This window comes from Giraffa tippelskirchi, chromosome 12, assembly GCF_054371585.1.
Source record: "Giraffa tippelskirchi isolate mGirTip1 chromosome 12, T2T-mGirTip1v1.2.pri, whole genome shotgun sequence".
NCBI classification, from domain to species: Eukaryota; Metazoa; Chordata; class Mammalia; order Artiodactyla; family Giraffidae; genus Giraffa; species Giraffa tippelskirchi.
Window position 1 is genome coordinate 136,207,999 of NC_137286.1, and position 22,980 is coordinate 136,230,978.

The 22,980-nt window shown below is 41.3% G+C and overlaps 1 protein-coding gene across 7 annotated transcripts in view; it reads right to left on the minus strand.

Annotated features, from left to right (window-relative positions):
• Positions 1-22,980, minus strand: part of LOC145530193 (ATP-binding cassette sub-family C member 4-like) — a 116,646-nt gene that overhangs the window by 19,343 nt on the left and 74,323 nt on the right. For 4 of the 7 annotated variants that reach the window (XM_081551116.1, XM_081551120.1, XM_081551121.1 and 1 more), the window contains 6 exons: positions 18,503-18,622; positions 17,069-17,179; positions 14,117-14,217; positions 12,857-13,048; positions 3,303-3,458; positions 368-457 (listed from right to left, as the gene is read on the minus strand). In XM_081551116.1, coding sequence (XP_081407242.1) covers positions 368-457; positions 3,303-3,458; positions 12,857-13,048; positions 14,117-14,217; positions 17,069-17,179; positions 18,503-18,622 — 770 coding nt within the window. The remainder of the gene's footprint in view (positions 1-367; positions 458-3,302; positions 3,459-12,856; positions 13,049-14,116; positions 14,218-17,068; positions 17,180-18,502; positions 18,623-22,980) is intronic. The other 3 variants (XM_081551118.1, XM_081551122.1, XM_081551119.1) reach the window with 1 other exon arrangement.

A 22,980-nucleotide genomic window follows, 5' to 3' on the forward strand; every position in this document is an offset into this window, starting at 1 on the left:
TCATGGGATTCTCCAGGTAAGAATACTGGAGTGGGTTGCCATTTCCTACTCCATGGGATCTTTCTGACCCAAGGACTGAATCTGTGTCTCCTGCATTGGCAGGTAGATTCTTTACCACTGGGCCACCTGGGAAGCCCCCTTTGTTCTAGGGAAAATGCTAAAAAGAAAGTATAAGGCATTATCTTATTGGTTTTCATCACCATTAACATACACATTTTAATTTACACATGTGCCCATGTCATCAATGTTTTCCTAGGAAGTAAACAAAGTCAGTTAAACAAATAAGATCCCCTTAATTACGTGCAATGCTGTAAATGTGCACACATATATACTGATGCTAACAAGTTAATTACATTTAATAAATTACCTCTTCTAAGGCCTTCCACAATTCCTCATTTGTATGCTCATCAAAGGGATCCAGATTTTTCCTCATGGTTCCAGTGAATAAAACAGCTTCCTAAATGCCCCAAAACAGTGAATATTATCACTTTAACATCTTTCATTTTGTTTGAAGGCTTACAGAATTAAAATACAAAAAAGAAAAATTCACTATAATCATTATTAAGGTTTCAAATGATTTTTTACAAAACAGTATCTTTAATCTCCCACTGTCCAAAGTGTGCTCCAAAATATCTTTTAGATGTTTGACCAAAAATGAAAGAAAGTGTCACGTTGTCTTAAGAAGAAATTGAAGAAAAAAAGAGAAAGATTTGACTTTTTAAAAAATGCCTTCCTGGTAATATCTGCTCAAAGAAAAAATGAGGATATAATTACTTGAGGAATTTTACATCAAGAGAACTGGATCAATTAATTGTCAATCCTAATGTAATCCTGGAAAATATCAAAAGAATGATTAATTAAGGTTTATATCTCAAAGCAAGATTAAATTTTTTCACATTGGCACTGAAGAATGAACTGGGATATTTTCTGCATTGGTAAAACAGACTTCTGAGATGGAGACTCTCTGCACAGGTGTGAATGGAAATCCCCACACACGCAAAGAGAACGTCAGCTCCTGGGGCCTGCAGTTCCTCTGTCCATGGAGAGATCTCCTCAGATTCTGCACCAGCTGGTCCCATGTTCTCTCACCTGTGTGTCAGGATGACCTGCCTCACAGAACATTATTATTAACTGCAAGGTCAGGATAACCTGAAACCCACTGTGGTCTTTGTCACAATTAAAATTATTTTTAATTTAACTAGACCTCCCCCCATTCATCTGCTTTGGGAGGAGCCACATAATAAATTACTCTGGAAATACATATCTTTCTCAGTTTCAGGAGAGAATCTTATATACAAGCTCATGTCGGCCATTTAAATTTCTTCTGGAAGGCAGGTCACAAGGTATTGAATCCAGGTCTCCTGCATTGCAGGCAGACTCTTTACTGTCTGATATTGAAAATCATTGGTAATACTTGTGTAACTAAGTATTAGCCCCCCTTGTTAGGGACCATAATAATCACTAAAGCAAAAGAAATGGGAGATACAGTGTCTGTCCTCAAGGAGAGGAAGAAAATAGTGGAGGATGTGGAGAGGGCTGAGGAAAATGCCAGAGGTTTTTGTCGGGGACCTGGAAAATAAAAATTGGGGTACAGGATGGTGGTCAGGAAAAACCTGGTGGGAGGGGAGCCAGAAATCAAAGGATAAACAAGGCGATATTCATTCTTCTAGTTCTTGGTAGAAAACATTACATATCTGTATTACGTTTTTCTCCCAAACTCCTACTGTTTTTATTTTTGCTTTACTCTTTAAATTTATGTAAATAAATTTTATATTATAAGCAATTAACATAAAAAAAATCACCAAGAACCACAAAAATAGAAATTAAAGAACACAATTGGTCCAGAATGTGTTACTCTTTTTACTTAAGTAGAAATAAAACCTAAAAGGTTAGTGTCTAGATCCTTAAGAATAATAATTCTTATTGACTGAACGTTCCCAGAAGCAGCCATGAGCATATACATTTTTTCATCCAGCTACACCTTTACAACAAATCTGAGTCAGTAACTCCTAGACCTGGTAGAAGGTTGAGGACACTGAAGCATGGAAGCTAAATGGCCTCATCGAGTCCCCACAGTCATATGAGGCAGAGCAGGAATAAAAATGTGAGTCATGTTAACACTAGGTCTACACTCTCAAACCTTCTAGCCCTGGCTGCCCCTTGAATGATTTCCTGGAACTCTTTACACCCTGCTCAGTCTCTCCAGATTCTCTCTCTTTATCAGCCCACATTGTGACTTGGAGACAAATGCATAAAAAGTAGAATAATTAAGGTTTTGTGTTTACAATGGTCAGTGATCATTATCTACACAGATACAAACTTATCACTGTTTTGTAAGCAGGCTCTCTGGAGTGTGTATACAGAGCATGCTCAAAAGCAGGGTGGAAACCAGTGGAACAGAACCAAAACCTGGTGATGTCAATGGATGTTTAGTCTTAGATGTGCTTCCAAACATTACCAGCAAAGCCAAGAATCATCTAATGTTATTTCTTTATTTATAGAGTATTTTTTTAATGTACACAAGCACTCTTTTATTATTGGTGGTGGTGGTTTAGTCGCTAAGTCATGTCCACCTCTTGTGACCCCATGGACTATAGACTTTTAAGTATTAAGAAGCATTAAAAATAACACAAGGCAGATTTCTAGATCCTTTTATCCAAGGATATGAATGAACTTTACAGACACATCCATTTATTTCTGCTAACTAGTCTCATTGGGCTATTCCTGAGACAGGTATAATCAAAACTTAAAAACTGAGGTGCACAGTGATGGGATTCAGATCCTATGCTTTTCCTCACTATTCTGTACTGCCTCCCTGGTTAAAATCATTTAAGGGTTAAATTCTAAAAGTTTCCCCAAAGAGTCTCTATACCTTGTAATTCTCAAAGCCTCATAGTTTCACAGAAAGCACTCCAAGGAGATAATCATCTTTATTTCCCATAGCAAAATTTCATCTTTAAGACACTTAAAATTCATGTTTCCATATAGGAACCTCTTCAATGCTAAACCAACCATTTATCATTTGATCTCAGTATCATGTGGTTATCAGCAGATAAAACTGTGACACCTAGGAAGTCTGAATCCAGAAATCTATCTGGATAAGTTATTAAATCACATGCACACAAAACAAAAGAACAAACAAACCCTGGTATCTCTTGAAAACATCTGCTGCTAAAAATATGCTCTCTTGGAGGGGAAAGGATCAAACCTTTCATGCACTTTGAAAAAATTAATCAAATTAAAAGCAAGTTAACGAAGGTGCCTTATAAAAAGAACATGTGACAATGCTCTGACATGCATACCTGAGGTACAACTGACATTTTCTTCCTTAAATGGTGAAGTCCAATACTGGTCGTTGAGATATTATCAATCCAAATGCCACCTTTGGGTTCTGACAATCTAAAAAGCGCAGCAATGAGGGAACTTTTTCCAGCTCCCGTTCTTCCCACAATGCCTGTCTGTTAAGAGATCCAGGAGGTTTAAGAGTTAACAATATAAAACAAAACCAGGAGAAACCTTGGTTGTTGAAGATGAACTTTAAAAGTTCTACATAAAGAGTAGTCTATTAGTATTTCAACCATGGCACTGTAGATGTTGTGGGCAAGAGTATTCATTGTTGAGGGGTTGGGAGCCTGTCCTGTATATCATAGGAGTTTTAGCAATAACTATGGCTTCTACCCACTAGATACCAGAAGCACCCGCAACCCTGTGAGAACCAAAAATATTAGATATTGACAAAGTTCCTTAGTTGAAACCCTTTGTCCCCAGAAAGAGTTAAAAAAACAGAATCTATTAATATCTACTGGCAATAAAAAGACAGCAGTCTTCTAAGAGATCCATAAGACATCTGTTTGTAAATTTACTGTGTGGGCATTCTGACCTTGAGAATAATGTGGTAATTTTACAGAGATGTCAACAAGTCAAGTCAGAAGTGTTACACATGAACAAGCAATCATTTTTTTAGGGATTTATTACCGAAGGGGAATTATTCTTTTTAGAGAAATTAAATCACTTCCTGATGTTAAATATCTTAATTATGTTCTATCTAGATAGGAAACATCTTAAAATTGTAAAATTCAGGTCTCAGTGTTGCAAAAGACAGTAGCTAATAGGCAAAATACACATGATGAGTCAACAACAACACAAACAACATTTGCTATTTATATGGGACCTTTCGTCTGAGCTATTCAAAAGACATTTTACTAACCAGTTAACAGTTATAATTGCACCTTGGGGAAGATACATGTCAAGTGTCAGTCTAGTTATTAAAACCAAAGCAGAGAGAAATTAAGTAAATTAACAGTATGATCAAAGAATCAGTATAATGCAAGTAAAACGCTGGTCAGGAATGAAACTGTACTGTAAAAACTAACTTTTAGCTGTGTGCATTTAAACACGTATGTAGAAACTAGCATTTTTCCCCCCAACCAATGAGCTTATCCAACTGCAAATTCTCTGATGGGAGCTTCTTCAATGATGATTTCATCTCTATTCTATGGAGCTGATGAGGGGTATGAGACATAATTTCAATCATTTAAAAATTAACTCAGTCAATAAATTTTTTAAAAGTCACAGCTTTAAGCAGAGAAGAACTAAACCTTTCTGAGCACTGATTATATGCGATGAACTTTATATACTTTCTCATTTGAATATTTCCAAGTTTCCAAAGCTTAATCTGTAAAATCAATAATTGTAGTTCAAAAAAGAGTTTATAGAGATTACATATAAGAAAAGTAGCTTTAGTTGATTTATCTTTGCAGCCACCTTCTAATTTATGATAAGTTCTAATTTACATAATACAGATGGGCCATTTTCTGCATGTAGGCAGGCTCTAGTACATGTATACACAGCTCATGTGTTTGTGTACAGGCTGACTTGGGCAATATTGTAGGTTCAGTTCTAGACGACTGCAATTAACTAAGTATCACAATAAAGCAACTCACGTGACATTTTCGGTTTCCCCATGCATATAAAATTCATGCTTATGCAACGTTATAACCTGTTATATGTGCAACTGCATTATGTCTTAAAAGAACAGTGTACATATCTTAATTAAAAAATACTTTATTTCTAAAAAATGCTAACCATTATTTGAGCTTTCAAAAAAAATTGTAGTAGTAACATCAAAGATCACTGATCACAAGTCATAACAAGTATAATAATTATGAAAAAGTTTGAAATATTGAGAAGTACCGAAATGCAACAAAGAGACATAAAATGAGCAAATGCTGTAGGAAAAATGGTGCTGATGGATGTGCTTGACTCAGGGTTGCCACAAATGTTCAGTTTGCAAGAAAAAAAAAAAATGCACTATCTGTGAAGCATAGTAAAACCAGGTATGTCTGGGTGTTTTCATGTGTAGATCAAAACACATCAGAACACAGACAAGGACTGTGTGAGATTGTCTGTGAGCTCCAAACTCCAGTGAGGACAGTTAAGAAAGAAGCAACTCAAAGAATACCCAGCTTTAGCTATTTCTACCATTCAGTCAGCTAAATTATAGTCTGGAATTCTTTCCCAGGTCATCAAAGGCTTTTGCCAATTGCTCATGGACAGTATTACCAATATCAGTAGTTTTATATTCCTAATACCAAAGACACTTGAAGATAGTCTTATTTTAGCTGCTTTGCAGCTGCCCCTTTGGTTTTTCCAAATAGGCCAAGGCTGGTTTCTGACAAATGCACCAACTTGTCAAGATATTTGTAGCTGGGTCTCTTTTCATACATCAAACTCAATACCCAATTCCCCACACAAAAAGCCCCTTCCTCTGACTCCCTCACTCTACTCTCATTACTTCTTTCCCAGGCTCAAGTGCCCACCTTACTTTCAGATTTTTCTGAGTCCAGCATAATGCCAAGTCCTGAAGACTCTACTTCTGCAATGTTTCATGGCTCACTTTCTCATATTAAGGCCCAAAGTCATCACCTTAGTGACAGACTATATCAGTTCAGTTCAGTCGCTCATTCGTGTCTGACTCTCTGCGATCCCATGAACTGCAGCACGCCAGGCCTCCCTGTCCATCACCAACTCCCGGAGTCTACCCAAACCCATGTTCATCGAGTCGGTGATGCCATCCAACCATCTCATCCTCTGTCATCCCCTTCTCCTCCCGCCCCCAATCCTACCCAGCATTAGGGTCTTTTCCAATGAGTCAACCCTTTGCATGAGGTGGCCAAGGTGTTGGAGTTTCAGCTTCAACATCAGACCTTCCAATGAACACCCAGGATTGATCTCTTTTAGGATGGATTGATTGGATCTCCTTGCAGACTATATCAAGTCTTAAAAAACAAAGCAAATCTTTTTCTTAATCATAATCAGCGCAAATGAATCTGAAAAGCGAATACATGCTAGTTATCACCACAGACTCTAATAAAATCATCCCTAAGATGTTGATGTATCTTTTTTCTGGCTTTGTATGTGTGTGTGTTAAAGATACAAGCTTGTTTAAACAAAATGGTATTAATATGAACATACTATTACAATCTGTTTTCAATAGGTATTTCATTAAAAAATAATTATTTTAATGGCCATATAATATTATAGTACTTATGATTATTTATTTATCAACCCCCCTCTTGGTGGACATTTAGGTAGTCTCTAATATTTTGCTATTATAAATAACTGTGTGTTAAATATTCTTGAAGTGAAATCTTTACAAGCAATCTTCATTATTCCCTTAAGATAAATTCTTAGATGTGAAATTGCTGAGAAACAGGTATGGACATTTTTAAAGGATATTCTTCAGTACTGCCAAATTACCCTTCAGAAGTACCATGCCAATTTCTGCTCCCACTCGTTTCCCAGCACATCACAAACCTGGGTCTTATAGCTTTGTTTCAATCAGCATCAGTTTGTTTCAAAAAAGGGAAATCACTTTCCCAGGACACCTTGTTGGAGGTACAACAGCTCCTGTCTCCCTGCCTCCCGCATCTGCCTACTCGGGTCCATGTGCACTCACTTCTCAGATCAAACTCCCCAAGGCCAGCTCTGTGCCTGTCACTCCACCCCGGGGCATCTCTTCTACAAAACTGTCCCCACTAAGCTCTCCATCCTTCATCTTCACAAGTCAGCTTCCTTGGGGTCATTCAGTAGTTTTGAGGGCTGAATATGAAAATATCTTATACACCTGGGAATTCATTTCCCCGAATGCTCTGAAGGTGCCTAGTTCTTCATTCACTGAATCAGAGCATCATGCCTTTGTTTAAGATGATCCCATCTCCCGGAAGGACTTCCACATGCATTTCCACCTGCTGAAACCCTAAACATACATCACTAAGTCTGTCTCACATGGCTAATTCTTTGAAAATGCTCTACTTGTCTCCTCATGTAGACTTCTCTCAACCCTATATCTTTTTCTAAACTTATATAAAAATCATGACTGCCTTCTATCTTACAAAGCTAATAGAGTCATTTTCTTGTCTATCAAAATCAAACTGTGTGCATCGTCAACAGGATCTGTATTGGATTTTCTTTTATATTATTTGTATAATCTGTGGTGTCCTTTGTAAAAGAGGTTTTCACAGGGGGCTGTAATTTTTAACTGAGGGTGGAGAAATGTATGAAAGATCCATTATTATATTCTCTAGGTATATGAAAAGCTGAACAGAGAGACAGACACGGTAGATAGATCCTACAGCTATAAATATAGTTGCAAATGGCCAACCCTTCATTTTCACAGAACATACAAAATTTTACACAGTGTAAGTGGTTAAGGTCATTTGACATCCTATGAAAATGACAACTATCTTTGTATAAACATTCACTGTGTGCTGGTCTCCATGCTGGTTGTTACACAGGTTTTTATCTTGTTTAAGGTGTACAACCACCCTAGAAGTAAGGTCCTATCACCTTTATTTTGCAAAAGAAAAGATTGAGGCTTATAAGGTGAATTAGTCTGCCTGAAATAACAGAGCCCATTTGTTGCAGCATGGGACTCATATCCACGTCTGCCAGATCCTTTTCCATTTGCTATGGTCTCCTTATCAGCTGGATGGCCTGAAGCCTTATCATGTCCCTCTGTCTAACTAGATGAGAGAAAGTGGGTAGAGGTGTAGTTGTAGGCCTAATATAGGGATCCTACAGCCAGAGAGTTAAAGTATAACATCGATACAGGTGCCTGTAATGTGGTGGGTGGGACAAGAGCTGACATCACTGAATAAAGATGGTACCTGAGGTCAGGTGGGCCAGCTGTCAGCAGGAACAAACAGCACCCACAGTTGGGTGATGGAGAGAAACCTACAGTTAAGTGGGGTACACAGTGCCTGGGGAACAAGCCAAACAGACCTTGTGCCCTGCTTGGGGCAGCAGGACTCATTTCTGATCCCACCAGGTGGTGAAAGAGGCACACATACGCTGTTGTGTGAGGCTCTCTCTGACTTGAGGTCCAGACAGGGCTGAGCCCATGGGAAATACTTCCAGTCCCTGTAGGGGCTGGTGTGTGGAAGGACAGACAGCAGGATGAAAACTGCCCGTGATGAAGTCAGACTCAATGAAAAGATGCAAATAAATACAGTGGAATCACATGGTATTAAATTATAATGTAAAGGTGTAATCTGCAGAACAGAAAACGAAATCTGTGGGTAAGTGCCACAGAGCTTTCTAGAGCATCATGCTCAGTTACAGCAGGGGTTTAGATGATTCATGAGCTCCGCTTTAAATTGTCAAAGGACATTTCTTGGAAATCACAGGTGATCACTTATCAAAAACTGCCCATGGGAAAGAAAGGACTTTACTGGGAGGTCTTGTTCAAATGCGATGCTGAATCAAGAGGTCTGGATGAGCCTGAGACTCTGCATTTCTAAGAAGCTCCCAGGAGATGCAGGTGTTGGCTTGTACCACAGTGTAAGTCACAGGAATTAGGAAACCACCTAGGTAAGATGGCAGTCTAGGAGTGAGGAGAGGGGTTGCTGAGATGATAATATGTAAACAAGGATAAAAGGTAGGAAAATAATATTTTGGCATATTATAGTGCGGTCTAATAAGTGTCTGTAAAAATGAATTATCTAGGAAACAGCTCTAAACAAAGAAACAAACAAAAAACAACCAAACTCAATCTACCTCCAGAGCTGGAAAATGCTTTAAAATGGCCTAGGACTCTTCAAAATGATCAAATCAACCACAAAATCTTCTAAATGAAAAATACACCCCATGTTCAGAATCTAACCAGGAAACCTAGGGTACTATTTACCTTATGAAATTGAAAGGGGGGTTCGGGACGGGGAACACATGTAAACCCATGGCTGATTCATGTCAATATATGGCAAAAACCACTACAATATTGTAAAGTAATTAGCCCCCAACTAAAATAAATAAATTAAAAAAAAAAAAAAGAAAGAAAGTGTTTGTCTCTCAGCCGTGTCCAGCTCTTTGTGACCTCATAGACTGTAGCCCATCAGACTCCTCTGTCTATGGAATTCTCCAGGCAAGAATACTGGACTGGGTTGCCATCTCCTCCTCCAGGGGATCTTCCCAACCCAGGGATTGAACCTGGGTCTCCTGCATTGCAGGTAGATTCTTACAACTGAGTCACCAGGGAAGCCTCATTTACCTTATATTAGTTCTTTATTTTTACTCACTATTTCTTCCATGATTTAGAAACCTGCATAGTACCTACTATGTCCTCTGGATTCCTGGAAGTTAGAGTCAATACGAAAGTGTAGTAGGTACTATGCAGGTTCAATCCCTGGGTTGGGAAGATCCCCTGGAGTAGGAGATGGCAACCCAGTCCAGTATTCTTGCCTGGAGAATTCCATAGACAGAGGAGTCTGATGGGCTACAGTCCATGAGGAATTTGAAAGATGGTAACGATAACCCTATATGTGAGACAGAATAAGAGACACAGATGCATAGAACAGTCTTATGGACTCTGAGGGAGAAGGTGAGGGTGGGACGTTCTGGGAGAATAGCATTGAAACATGTATATTATCATATGTGAAACAGAACACCATTCCAGGTTCAATGCATGAGACAAATGCTCAGGGCCGGGGCAATGGGATGACCCAGAGGGATGGGATGGGGAGGGAGGTGGGAGGGGAGGTTCAGGAAGGGGAACACATGTAAACCCATGGCTGATTCATGTCAATATATGGCAAAAACCACTACAATATTATAAAGTAATTAGCCCCCAACTAAAATAAATAAATGTATTTTAAAAAAAAACCACAGAGGACATAATGGAAAGAGAATAAAGCCCCACTTCTGCTGGGCTAGCTCACTCCCATATCCCTCTTTCCCCTGACCCCACACAGCTACCTCTCCCAATCAAATTCCATACCAAAGCGGTGTCCTGGAGTGATGGGGGCTGGGACAAGTAAGCAGGTGTGTAAACTGGGGGTTTGGAGAAGGCAATGGCAACCCACTCCAGTACTTTTGCCTGGAAAATCCCATCGACAGAGGAGCCTAGTAGGCTGCAGTCCATGGGGTCGCTAAGAGTCAGACACGACTGAGCGACCTTTCACTTTTCACTTGCACGCATTGGAGAAGGAAATGGCAACCCACTCCAGTATTCTTGCCTGGAGAATCCCAGGGATGGGGGAGCCTGGCAGGCTGCCGTCTATGGGGTTGCACAGAGTCGGACACAACTGAAGCGACTTAGCAGCAGCAGCAGCAGCATTAACCTCACTTAGAGTGCGGGCCTCACTTCTTTTCTGACCTACAATGGAACTGGAAATAATTGGGAGCCAGCTTTTGCCATGTGACTACCTGAAGCTGCTCCCTGGAGATAGTTTGGACATTGAGTTGATTATTTATTCTTTCACATCTCAAGAGTATCAGTCATTAAATAATGGTTATAGTCCACTAGATAGGTCTGTGGTGGAGAGTTTTAGAGTGGTTATTTAAGTATTTAACATGCTAGGTAATCAGTTGTTTACAAGTTGTCTTGTGTATGTGTTTTGGTTACTGGTTGCTCACACCTGTGTTAAGTCCCCCAGCACCCTGTCTGTGCCCTGCAGAATGCCACTTTCTGGGGAACAAAGATGACAACAAGATGCTCCCTGATCTTAAGAAGCCTCAGAGTTCTGCGAGATACAGACCCCAAATTATAAGCATGCCATAGATGCTACCTTTATTTAACTGTGGTAAAATTTACATAACATAAAATTTACCAGCTTAATCATTTTAAGTGGATGATTTAGTGTTAAGCACATTCACATTGTTGTGTAACCAACTTCCAGAATATTTTTTGCCTTTAAAAACTGGAATTTTATACTCATTAAACTACAACTCCCCATTGCTCCTCCCCCGTCCCTGGAGACCACCATCCTACTTCCTGTCTTCATGAATTTGACTAACGTAGGAACCTCATATAAGTAGAATCATACAGTATACATATATGGCTTGTTTCATATATCATGATATCCTCAGGGTTCATCCATGGGTCAGAATTTTCTTCCTAAGGCTGAATAATATTTTAAGGATATAATACATTTTGTTTAGCTACTCACTTTCAACATGAACATTTCAGTTGCTTCCAACTTTGGCAGCTATGAACAGCTATGAACACAAATGTACCATACACGTTATCTTAAAAGATTACATAAGATCCTGTGGAAGCATAGAGGGGCTTGAAGAGGCAGATGCCTTACAGTCGACTGAGAAACTGAGGAGATGTCCACCATCCAGATGACAGAGGGGAAGGGTCTCTGAGGTATAGGCTCAGCATGCACCCTGGAAGTGGGAGGACTCAGTGCTTTGGGGTATCTATACATGCCCTGAGTATAGGGGGTGTGTATATGTTAGGACTCGAGGCTGGAGAGGTAGGTGGAACTTCCTATCACCTTGGCTGTTCTGGTTCATTGTCTTTTTTAAGACTCTGCCTGGTTCCAGGCAAGGGCCTCAACTGAGTGTGGAAGGAACATCACCAAAAGACATGGACATTGGCAGGATCCCTCTGCTGTCTCCCACATGGATCTTCCCCTGCTCCATTCAATTTGCTTTCAGCAACTTTGAGCGAGTCTCTGGGCCCTGCCTCCAGCTGGGGACTCTGGTTCCTCATCTCTGAGTCATGATTCTAGACTCTTCTCTGATGGCACCAAGCTAGCCACACCATCCCTATTTGGAGTGGACCTAGGTTGCACTGTGGTTCCAGAAGCAGCTCGCCCAGGCCAGTAAGGACCAGACCTGTGCTAAAGAAAGAAGCAGCTTGTGGATGGGAGGTCAGGGGGATGACAGCTCAGTGTAGGTGAGTGGAGGACAAGACTACAGAAAAGACCAAAGGACAGAGGAGGAGGCTGAAACTGAAGGGTATCGCAGAGGATAAGAAGATTTCAGAAATACAAAGAATAAAGATGGGTAGGAAGGAGATATTGGACAGTTAGGGACAGGGAGCTAGGACTGACTTCCAAGAGTCTGCAAGGGTAATCAGGTGTCATATACACAGTGGTCCCCAGTCTTTTTGGCACCAGAGACCTGTTTTGTGGAAGATGATTTTTCTACAGACTGGAGGTGGGAGGGGGGAGGGGATGGTTTCGGGATGATTCAAGCACATTACATTTATTGTGCAGTTTATTTCTATTATTATTATCTCAACTCCACCTCAGATCATCAGGTTTTAGATCCCAGAGGTTGCAGACCCCTGACATATAGTATCCTAGGTCAGGTTAAGTTCCAGCTCAGGAGCCCAGAGTTCACTAACCACCATGAGCACTAACCACCATGAGTAGCTCATGACACAGGGAAAGAAATGCTGAGATCCCAAGTCCATGGTCAGTTTCCAGCAAAGACTCCCAACAATGTCACCGATCTAATCCGCATCCACAGAGAAATAGAGTCTTCCTGACACACCGACAAGGAAGCCAACAGCAGATGTTGCTAAATCTTTAGCTGGATTTTAAACAGGCAAATGGTGTAAACAAACCTTTTCTTTTGATTCAGTGCATTCTGTCAGGTCCTTCAATACCAGAGGCCCATCTAAGGTGTGCCTGAAGTTCACATCCTCAAAGGCAAGCTCTCCTTCATGGGGCCAGTCCAGTGGCGGACGATAATCGTATTCCCAGGGCGCTTCTTTTTCAAGCTCCGTATATTCAACCACCCTTTCTGCTGACACCATCTGAAAGACATATGACATCACGTGGGTTAGGAATGGAAAGTCTTGTTTATGCATGTTCAGAGACTGAAAATGAGATGTTTTGCTTTTTTATCTTGATATCTGCTTTTATGTGGTTAAGAATATCCCAGGTCTTATCATCCTCAAAGGACAGAAGTGGGAATCTAAGGAGGACTTGGATAATACACCATTTTCTTGTAACACTCGTTTCTGGCTACTTTCTTCAACATGGTATTAAAACTAAAAGAATTAGAAAGATGAATGGTAAGATTTTATTGATCCACTTTTCACACCTGAATAAAAAACAAGAGAATTTTGTCAAAGAAAAGAATATTTATGGACATCGGTCCATAATCTGTGGCTTCAGAAGGGCCATGTGTTATGGATGAGCAGAACTGAAAGATCATCAAACCTCATTTTAATAATTAGTCAAACTTTCTCCTCTATCAGAAGATAGAAGTGGAATGATTTTATTTATACTGTTTTCCTCCCTTTAGATGAAGATGCAAATATTTAAGACAGGACATAATTTACATACTAAGGCCTCCTTAACAACCATAACTTGACACCTCTGATAGCACATTCTGACAGGGAGTTTATCCTACCCAAAAGAAGCGACACCATCAAATTCAGGTGTTCAGTACATACAAGAATGAATGCTAACATGGGGGGGGGGTATACCAATTAATTAAACAACCAACTTTAAAAGTTTAAATTCTACTTTTACCAAAAATGAGGAATTACCCATTAAGGAACAAAAATAAACTAGTCCTTAAGAAATTAACTTATACCTTCCCCAGGATTTCAGGGCCTCTCTAGTACAGAGACATTTATTATTTTTGAAGACATCTTGTGATGAATATAAAACCTGTTGACATGGCACACATAGGACTGAGAAAAAGATGTCTATATTTTATTTTATATTCATTTTGAACAGATGGAGGAAGAATCTAAAAAACTATTACCCACAATGTAAAAATAACAAGTCTAATATTTTACATAAGAACTGCTTTTATGCCATTTAATAACCAGGAGGCTAGAAAAGGCTAAGAACATCAAGATAAACATTACCATTTTCTCAACTTCAGCACTTTGCCTGACGCACCACTGGAATATCCATGTGAACGTCAGGGCGAGAGACAGCACTAGGCCAAACTGCCCTGGATTCAAAGCTAAATGAGGAAGAGAAAGGGGAATAAAGTCAGTCCCAATCTTTTTTAAAAATTTATTTTATTGAAGTATAGTTAAGTTACAATGTTGCATTCATTTTTGCTGTATAGCAAAATGATTCAGCTATATGTACATTCATTTTCATATATTTTTCCATTACGGTTTATCAGAAGATATTGAATATAGTTCCCTGTGTTATATAGTAGGGCCTTGTTGCTTATCCATTCTACATATATAATAGATTGCATCTATTAATCCCAAGTTCCAAAGTCCATCTCTCCCCCACTTCACCTCACTCTTGGCAACCAGAAGTCTGTTTTCTATGTCTGTGAGTCTGTTCTGTTTCATAGATAAGTTCAATTATGTCATGTTTTAGATTCCACATGTAAATATCATCATATGTCTTTCTGTCTGACTTACTTCACTTAGTATGATAATCTCTAGGTCCATCCATGCTGCTGCAAATGCATTATTTCATTCTTGTTAATAGCTGAGCAATATTCCATTGTATAATCCATTGATCTGCTCATGGATACTTAGATAGTTTCCATGTCATGGCTATTGTAAATAGTGCTACTGTGAATATAGGGTTGGATATATCTTTTTGAATTACAGTTTTCTTCTGATATATGCCCAGGAGTGGAACTGCTGGGTCATATGACAACTCTATTTTTAGGGTTTTGAGGAACCTCCATACTGTCTTCCATAGTGACTGTACCAATTTACACTCCCACCAACAGAGTGCAAGGGTTCCCTTTCCTCCACATTCTCTTCAGTTTTTACTATTTGTAATCATTTCAATGATGGCCATTCTGACTGGTATGGAGTGGTTCAGTTCAGTTCACTTGCTCAGTTGTGTCCGATTCTTTGTGACCCCATGATCCGCATCACGCCAGGCCTCCCTGTCTATCACCAACTCCCTGAGTCCACCCAAACCCATGTCCATTGAGTCGATGATGCCATCCAACCATCTCATTCTCTGTCGTCCCCTTCTCCTCCTCCCCTCAATCTTTCCCAGCATCAGGGTCTTTTCCAATAAGTCAGCTCTTTGCATCAGGTGGCCAAAGTATTGGCATTTCAGCTTCAGCATAAGTCCTTCCAATGAACACCCAGGACTGATCTCTTTTAGGATGGACTGGTTGGATCTCCTTGCAGTTCAAGGGACTCTCAAGAGTCTCCTCCAACACCACAGTTCAAAAGCATCAATTCTTCGGCGCTCAGCTTTCTTTCTAGTCCAACTCTCACATCCATACATGACCACAGGTATAGAGTGGTACCTCTTTGTAATTTTGCTTTGCATCTTTCTAATAGTTTGCGATGATAAGCATCTTTTCACATGCCTCTTGGTTATCTGTATGTCTTCTTTGGAGAAATGTCTATTTAAGTCTTCTGTCCATTTTTTAATTAGCTTGATTGTTACTGAGTTATATGAGCTGTTTGCACATTTTGGAAATTAAGCACTGTAGGTCATATCATTTGCAAATATTTTCTCCCAGTCTGCAGGTTGTCTTTTTGTTTGGTTTATGGTTTCCTTTGTTGTACAATAGCTTGTAAGTTTGACTAGATTCTATTTGCTTATTCTTGCTTTTATTTCTATCACCTTGGGAGACAGATCTAAGAAAACATTGGTACAATTTATGTCAGAGACTGTTTGTTTTGCATATGTTCTCTTCTAGGAGTATTATGCTATCATGTCTTATGTTTAAGTCTTTAAGCCATTTTGAGCTTATTTTTGTGTAGGGTGTAAGGGTGTGTTCAAACTGCATTGATTTATATGCAGCTGTCCAACTTTCACAATACAACTTGCTGAAGAGACAACTCAGTCCCATTCTTAGCTCCAAATCCGGCTCCTTCTGTCCTTTTACCAAGAAGACTCCTTTATAATATTTGAATCCCTTGCATATAATGGTACTATATTACTTATACTTTTACTATGTGTTGATTGAGACCATGATACAATGGGAAAAAAGCAAGCAAACAAACAACCTCATTATAAATTCATGCTGTGGTTGTTCAGTCTCTAAGTCATGTCCAATTCTTTGCGACCCCATGGACTGCAGCATACCAGGCTTCCCTATCCTTCACTATTTATGAATTCATAAAGACTATTAGTTCATTAATCCCAAGAGGACTGAGGCACACTTGACAGCATCATACAGGTGAGAAATAATGTCATCATTCAGACTTTGGTCATATGGTTTTGAGAACTATTATCCAACACTTTCAATGTACAACACAGCTATAGGAATAAACCACAAAAAACAAGGCACTGGGTTCTAAGAGCTCTGCTTTCAAATCTAAAATAGTACTATCATTTTTCCATTATTAAAAACTGTGATTCAGTGTTGTTACTATGGAGCAATTACAGATGGTGAATTCATGCCACTCACACCAACATCTGCTCATCTGGTATCTGCACAGTCGTGAGGATAGTGTTCTACCCTACAGAGCACCTTCCCACTCCAGTGCACCAGGCACCTACAGCCAAGAGATCTGAGAAGACCTACAGCTAAAACCTAAAGCCCTAAGCAGCAGAAAAAGCTTAATTGTAAACTTGGTTCTCTCTTCCCCAACTACAGGACACTACCCAGAATGTTCAGAAGTCTGCTTGCTACAGATGCATAGACCTCAACTCATTCAAAGAAAGATAAAGGGATAAAAGGTCTCATCAAGACCCAAATAACTTCCCTTCTTGGCCACACTGTGGAATGAAATGCTGCAAACATTTTAATACAATTCATTAGAAACAAAGCGTATATGATGTCAGACAAAGTGGCAATAGCTCAATTTAACAACTTAATGCAGGTATAAATTATAACCATACCACAAACAATTATTCACGTATGTACTTACTTTTGGCCAGCATCAGGGACCCAAAACAAATGACAATGAAAAAGATGGCACAGATGATATCCAGACGCATGGCAAACCATTGGAATGTGGTCAAAAGCAAGAACCAAGCCTCTGGATTTGTGAACCACAATAAACAAGTAGAAATATCATGTTAGCTGTTTTGAGTGAGGGAGAGCACTTCTCTCAGCTAAGCTACAGAAGGTTTTTACACAAGGTAGGACAGCAAATTACATATCCAAGGAGCCTGAAGAAACAGAAAGCTAAGTTCTCATACTAGACAATGTATAGGACACATAGGAATCACTCCAGGGGCTTCGTGGAAAGCATGCACTGAAAATTTCAACCCACAGGTTATAAACAGAAATATTATAGTCATAAAGAAGATGGGAAAATGGTCTCATTGGTGTGTTTTCTGCAGTGCTGGGGCTCAGTGTGCAGATCATTCTCTCTCATGGTCGACGGTCCCCAGCTCTCTGACAGCAGACAGCGCAGTTCACCCTGTTTCCAGCACCCTCAGTACCCACTACAGGGCCCTGCACAGGGTTTAACCTTAGGTGTGCTCAGTCACTCAGTCGTGACCGACTCTTTGCGACCCCATGGACTGTAGCCTGACAGGTTCCTCTGTCCATGGGATTTTCCAGGCAAGAGTACTGGAGTGGGTTGACATTTCCTTCTCCAGGGAGCCAGTATCTAAATCTTAATCTTGGGAGCCTAAATGACTGCCAGCTAAAAGGATCTGCACCTGGTTTTCAAAATGATACTTTATTTTGAAAATGCAATAATGAGTGTAAAGATGAGGCAGGATTTTACAAACCTAGAGCATATTTTGAAATCACTACCTAGGGAAAATATTTCACTGACACACACAAAAATAATTTCTTTGTATCAAGTGGGCAACAAATCAGGAAATTATTTTCCTCCATCACGCCTGCCACTCTGCATGCTCTGAAAAGAAAGTTGGCAAATTAGAGTCTGGGGGCCAGGAATAATCCACCATGTAGTTCTGAAAATAAAGTTTTGTTGGAACACAGCTAGGGCCATTTGCTGATGTAGTCCCTTTGTCTGTCTTTGTGCTACAACACGAAAGGTGAGTAGTTGCAACAGAGACAGCACAGCACACAAAGCCCATCATGTTTACTATTGGGCTCTCTGCAAAAAAATGTTCATTGACTCCTGTTCTAAAGGGACAAAATCATAGGACGTGGTGATAGTTGGACAACGCAAAGCCGTAGGGGGAGAAAAGTAGGGGTGTGACAAGGGATGAGAGGAGCACAGAGGGGATGCTGAGAGGAAGGGGTTGGGGGGCAGGTGTGCAGACGGGGACGTGGGGTAGCACAGAGAGAGGTGCGGGCCAGCAAGGCCACCTGATAGGGAGGTCAGCCTCAGAAGGCAGCACACCCCATCCTTAGAAATCATCTCCAGAAACTTACAGACCTGAATGCAAGTCCTGGTGTGCATCGAACACTTCCTGAAACCGCTGTTCAGCTTTGTACGCCCGGATGCTCCAGAGTCCTTGGAGAGAAGATGCTAAGTGGGAAAATACCGGGCTCTGAGCTGGGGAAGACACATAACAGAAAGTCAGGGAAGCTGGATGCAAGGAAACCCACTGCTTCCCAGGCTCTGCGGTCACACATCCCGCCAAATAGCACACCTGAGGCTTCCTGGCGGGCTGCCTGGGGGAGGAAAAATGACATCATTTCTCAAGAAATTTCTCCATGAGAACCCTCAAACTCTTGCTTAAAGCAAGCTTCACTTTAACAACCTGGAAATGAAAGATATGTTTTGAAACCGTATTGGACCACATTCAAACTGGAGCTAGATTTAGATAATGAAATTCTTTGCTAACTCATTCAGTAAGGTTCTCAAACAAGGCCTCCCTCCTTATTCTTCTTTGACATCCCTCTGGGTGGAAATTACTGTTCATGAATGTTTGAGTCAGTGGAACTTTAAAATTTAATTCTCTGTGAGAGCACTCACCACCCTGAATTTTGATGAGCTACCTGTGTGCCGTCTCCACCTCAGATGAGTAGCCTAAGGGCTGGGATAGAGTCAGTACATCCCCTACCCTGGACCAGAGCCAGACACAGGACAGGGTGAGACGAGTAAGGGGAGTGGACAGTCTGCCATCTCCCCCATCCTGGGACTCTCCCTGCACCTGTGCCAGGAGTCTCTGTGTGGGTCACAGAGCACCTGGTACTGCACTGCCCTTGTGTCCACAGGACCAGGCAGACAAGGGGTCTTTGAACAGTCTTGACATCTGCTCTGGGAACCTGATGGATCTTTTTATATCTTCCTGCTAGATACCTATCCTGGTGTTTGGAGGTCACTGTGGCTGTGAAACTCATATCACCCTTTTAGAATCAGACAGTGGCCTTAGTGGCTATTCTCTTGAATGATTTCATGTGGGTTTGGGATCTGGTGTCATATCACTGGTCATCCATTTCCTTCCATCTTCTCTAAGAGCACACTGACCGTGAGTACCAGGGGCAGGCTCCTGCCCATCAGGGAACAGGTGGGCTGCAGGCTGCCAGGCCGTGAGGACCCCTTACGGTCTCATTCCCACTGTGCACAAGGCTGTAACCTGCTGTTGTCAGGGGCAGATAGTGAGCCTGTGACTTCTGTCTGGGATGAGTGATAGAAAACTTGTGTTTTATCACCAGGAAAAACTGACATCACTTTGTTACCTATGCATCTCCTAGAGAAGACCTGTTAGTAAAACCTGGATATTTAGGGCAAGTGAACATCACTTATCTTATAGGAGGCTACAGAGACTTTATAAAATGATGGAAAAAAGAATCAAGGGCAAATCTCCAAATTATTTTCAAGTCTTTACTCCTTAGTCCAGCATCTGAATGCCTGTGTGGGTGACAGTTCAGCCACTACTGACAGGCACACAGGCACTGCAGGTGTGTGACGGGGTGGGGCTGGGGTACAGACGGGCAAAGACACGGAACCTCTTCTTCTGCTTAGTGTCACTGGTTCTACCAGCAAGGAAAGAACAGGCTTCCTCCTGTGAGACACTGGGGCCCAGAGGGGGAGGGAAGCCCTGGGCTGGGGAAGGACAGCCTGGGCTGGGGGCCAGCTGACCATCCACTCAGCCCTGGGGCTCCTTCCTGACTGGGATATCTGACCAGGAACCCTAACTGTTAGAGGCCCTCAGCTGTAATATTCCTTAAAGGAAAAAACCTTCTTTGAACCAGCACTTGATCTAACATTTCCCCTTGAATCTAACTCCAGCAAAGAGCCTAAAGTGATTTGCTAGTGCTTCTGACTGTCCAAGGGCATGTCTGTGGTCCTATTTCAGCATCCACACTGTTCTCTCTCTTCATTCTATTGAGTGACCCTCAACTTTCATTTATTTTAGCTTTCTTCACTTTATACTTTAAAGACAGCAACATGAACACAGACTAAGCTCTTGGTCCAGATAAGAAGGGCTGGGAGCTCTGTTCAGGCCTTTTCTGAACCCCCAGCAGGTGTCCCAACCAGACCCCAGAAAATCAGTCCATCTGGACACATGGTGCTCACAGGGATGATGCAGGTGAATTCCGGGGCTCAGTGTACTGATGCAGAGAACCCAGTTTCAGAGAGTGCAGAACACTCACCAGAACCACACTTTCATTCCCAGAGCAAATGTTGTGACATCAACACTATTCATCACAGACAAAGCTTCTGAGGAGGAAGTAGATGTGCCTGTTCACACAAGGAGTATCCTGGAGTGAACTCATCAGCGTGGCCTCCCTTACCTGCTTCCCTCATCAGGAGATCAAAGTGCAGCTGATTGTCTCCAGCAGGGATGGAGGGTGGGCTTGACTTTAGAAACCAGGTGTCATCTCAGCCTTGAACACCGGGGAAGCCAAACACCCCATCACCTACCTCACTTCATACCCAAAAGTTACAGTGGGCCAGAGGGAATGCTGACCTGTGAAAACACATCCTGCTTGTTTAAAATCCCACTAGGGCTAAGCAGGAAGCCAGGATGAGTGAAACAGAGGATCTGCAAAGAAAATTAATTAGTACAGGGGAAAGAGAATGTGAAGGCTCTGGTCTTGTCTTGCCCAATGTAACATCCTCTTTTCCCAGAAGCACTGAGCTCACTGTCCTGAAGCAGACTAGGTCACAGCCATGGCATCAGTCCGCAGTCACAGACACATGTAATCTTACTATTTACATGACTGACGGCTGTGTTTTCCACAACCTTGAGGATACTTGGGGACACACCCCGCAAGGACTGCTGACCTTCCCTGGTAGGGGAAACTGCATGCAAGGACCCAGGGCTGACTTTCTTGTTGCAGGTCATCGTTCACGCTTCCTGAGACCTGCTAGTTGTTACTGTGTTCTTAATTCCCTCACGTTCAAGCCTCTATGCCTTTGGAAATGGCCAACAAGTACTTTATGAGCACTCACTCAAGAAATCCTCATAAGGACCCCGAAACTGAAGGACTAAGAGCACTCACTGTTCAGTGGTGAGCTGGGTGTCAGACACAACTCTGTCTTATTCCAAAGGCAGTGTCTTTAGTCACAGCTGCACTGTCTCAGAAGGAGAAGGGTTAAGGATGCCCATGTGTGACTAAATGCGTTTTTCTCCAGACTTTGCTATTTATGTTCAGAAAACTTCAAAATCTTACTCAACTAATATCCAACAGTCTTAGCCAGTTGCTTCAGTCGTGTCCAGCTGCACATCTTACTAAATACCTTCAGTTGAACAAAGTCCCTGGGAATCTGGCATGAGAACCCCTTAAAACAGCAGACTTGTGGAGTCATGGTCTGGATATATATGACACATGTGCTAACCCTTCCCTAGTGATGACCATGGCAGACATTGCTAGTTGATCACAGAACCTTTACAGACAGAATTTGGATATGGCTTCATCATTCAGGCACTGCCAAATGGATAGAGTTGACTAGAGAAAGGCAGCCAAGCATCATTTAGTTTTATGTACTTCTCCATGACTGATCACTGCTGTGCTTACTTTTGTAAAAATGTGCAAAAAAAAAAATTATAATCAGCTGTAGATGTGTCATTTAGATGACAAAAATTCACCTAAGTTTCCAGAGGCAGCTAGGCACTAGGATCTGAAAATAAACCTCAAGATGCCAGTAGTCCTTCAGAGCACAAGGATGAAGCAAGCTTATGCAACTGAAGAAAGCAATTGGGTGTCTTTCTTTTTGCCGGTGCCTCAGCAGTGACTTTTTTTTTTACTATCAGTTACTATTTAGAGAAAACAGTGGCAGTATTTATGGCACAGACCCACCACCTAGAGAGAAAATTTAAATAGCTCTAATCAACTGGCCACAATATTTGGTTATCTGGGGTGTGGAGGAAAGAGTACTTGGGTTGGGTTGAATTTATTGTCTAATATTGTGGCAGCCTGTTAGGTGCAACAAATGCCAATATTCACAGGGATAGGGCCAAAATTCTCAGACTCTCCAGATCAAACCCTGAGAAAATCCTATACTGCTCCTTGAAAAAGCCTCCTCCTTGAAAAAGCCTCCTCCTTGAAAATGCCATATTCACAGGGATAGGGCCAAAATTCTCAGACTCTCAGATCAAACACTGAGAAAATCCTGTACTGCTCCTTGAAAAAGCCTCAGGAGGTACCTTTCTTTCCATTTCCATATGAAAGGAAGTGGCCCATTCTCCAGGCAAAAATCTCAGTCACATGTTCCTTCTGGGACAATCCCTCTTTTAATGTACCAGAGACCTGCTTTGCAACAAGACTGTTGAATGACTCAGTTTCATGGGTGGCCTCAGATCATAAAACATCTGAGGCCTTGTCTACGCAGAAGGCTGGATGGAGTTCATCACTTCCTCTTCTGCCTCCCCAGGTCCTACCATCCTACCAAGTCACATGAGCAGGACGTCACACACACCTGGACTCTACCGCTCCCCATCCATCTAAACACCTCATAAG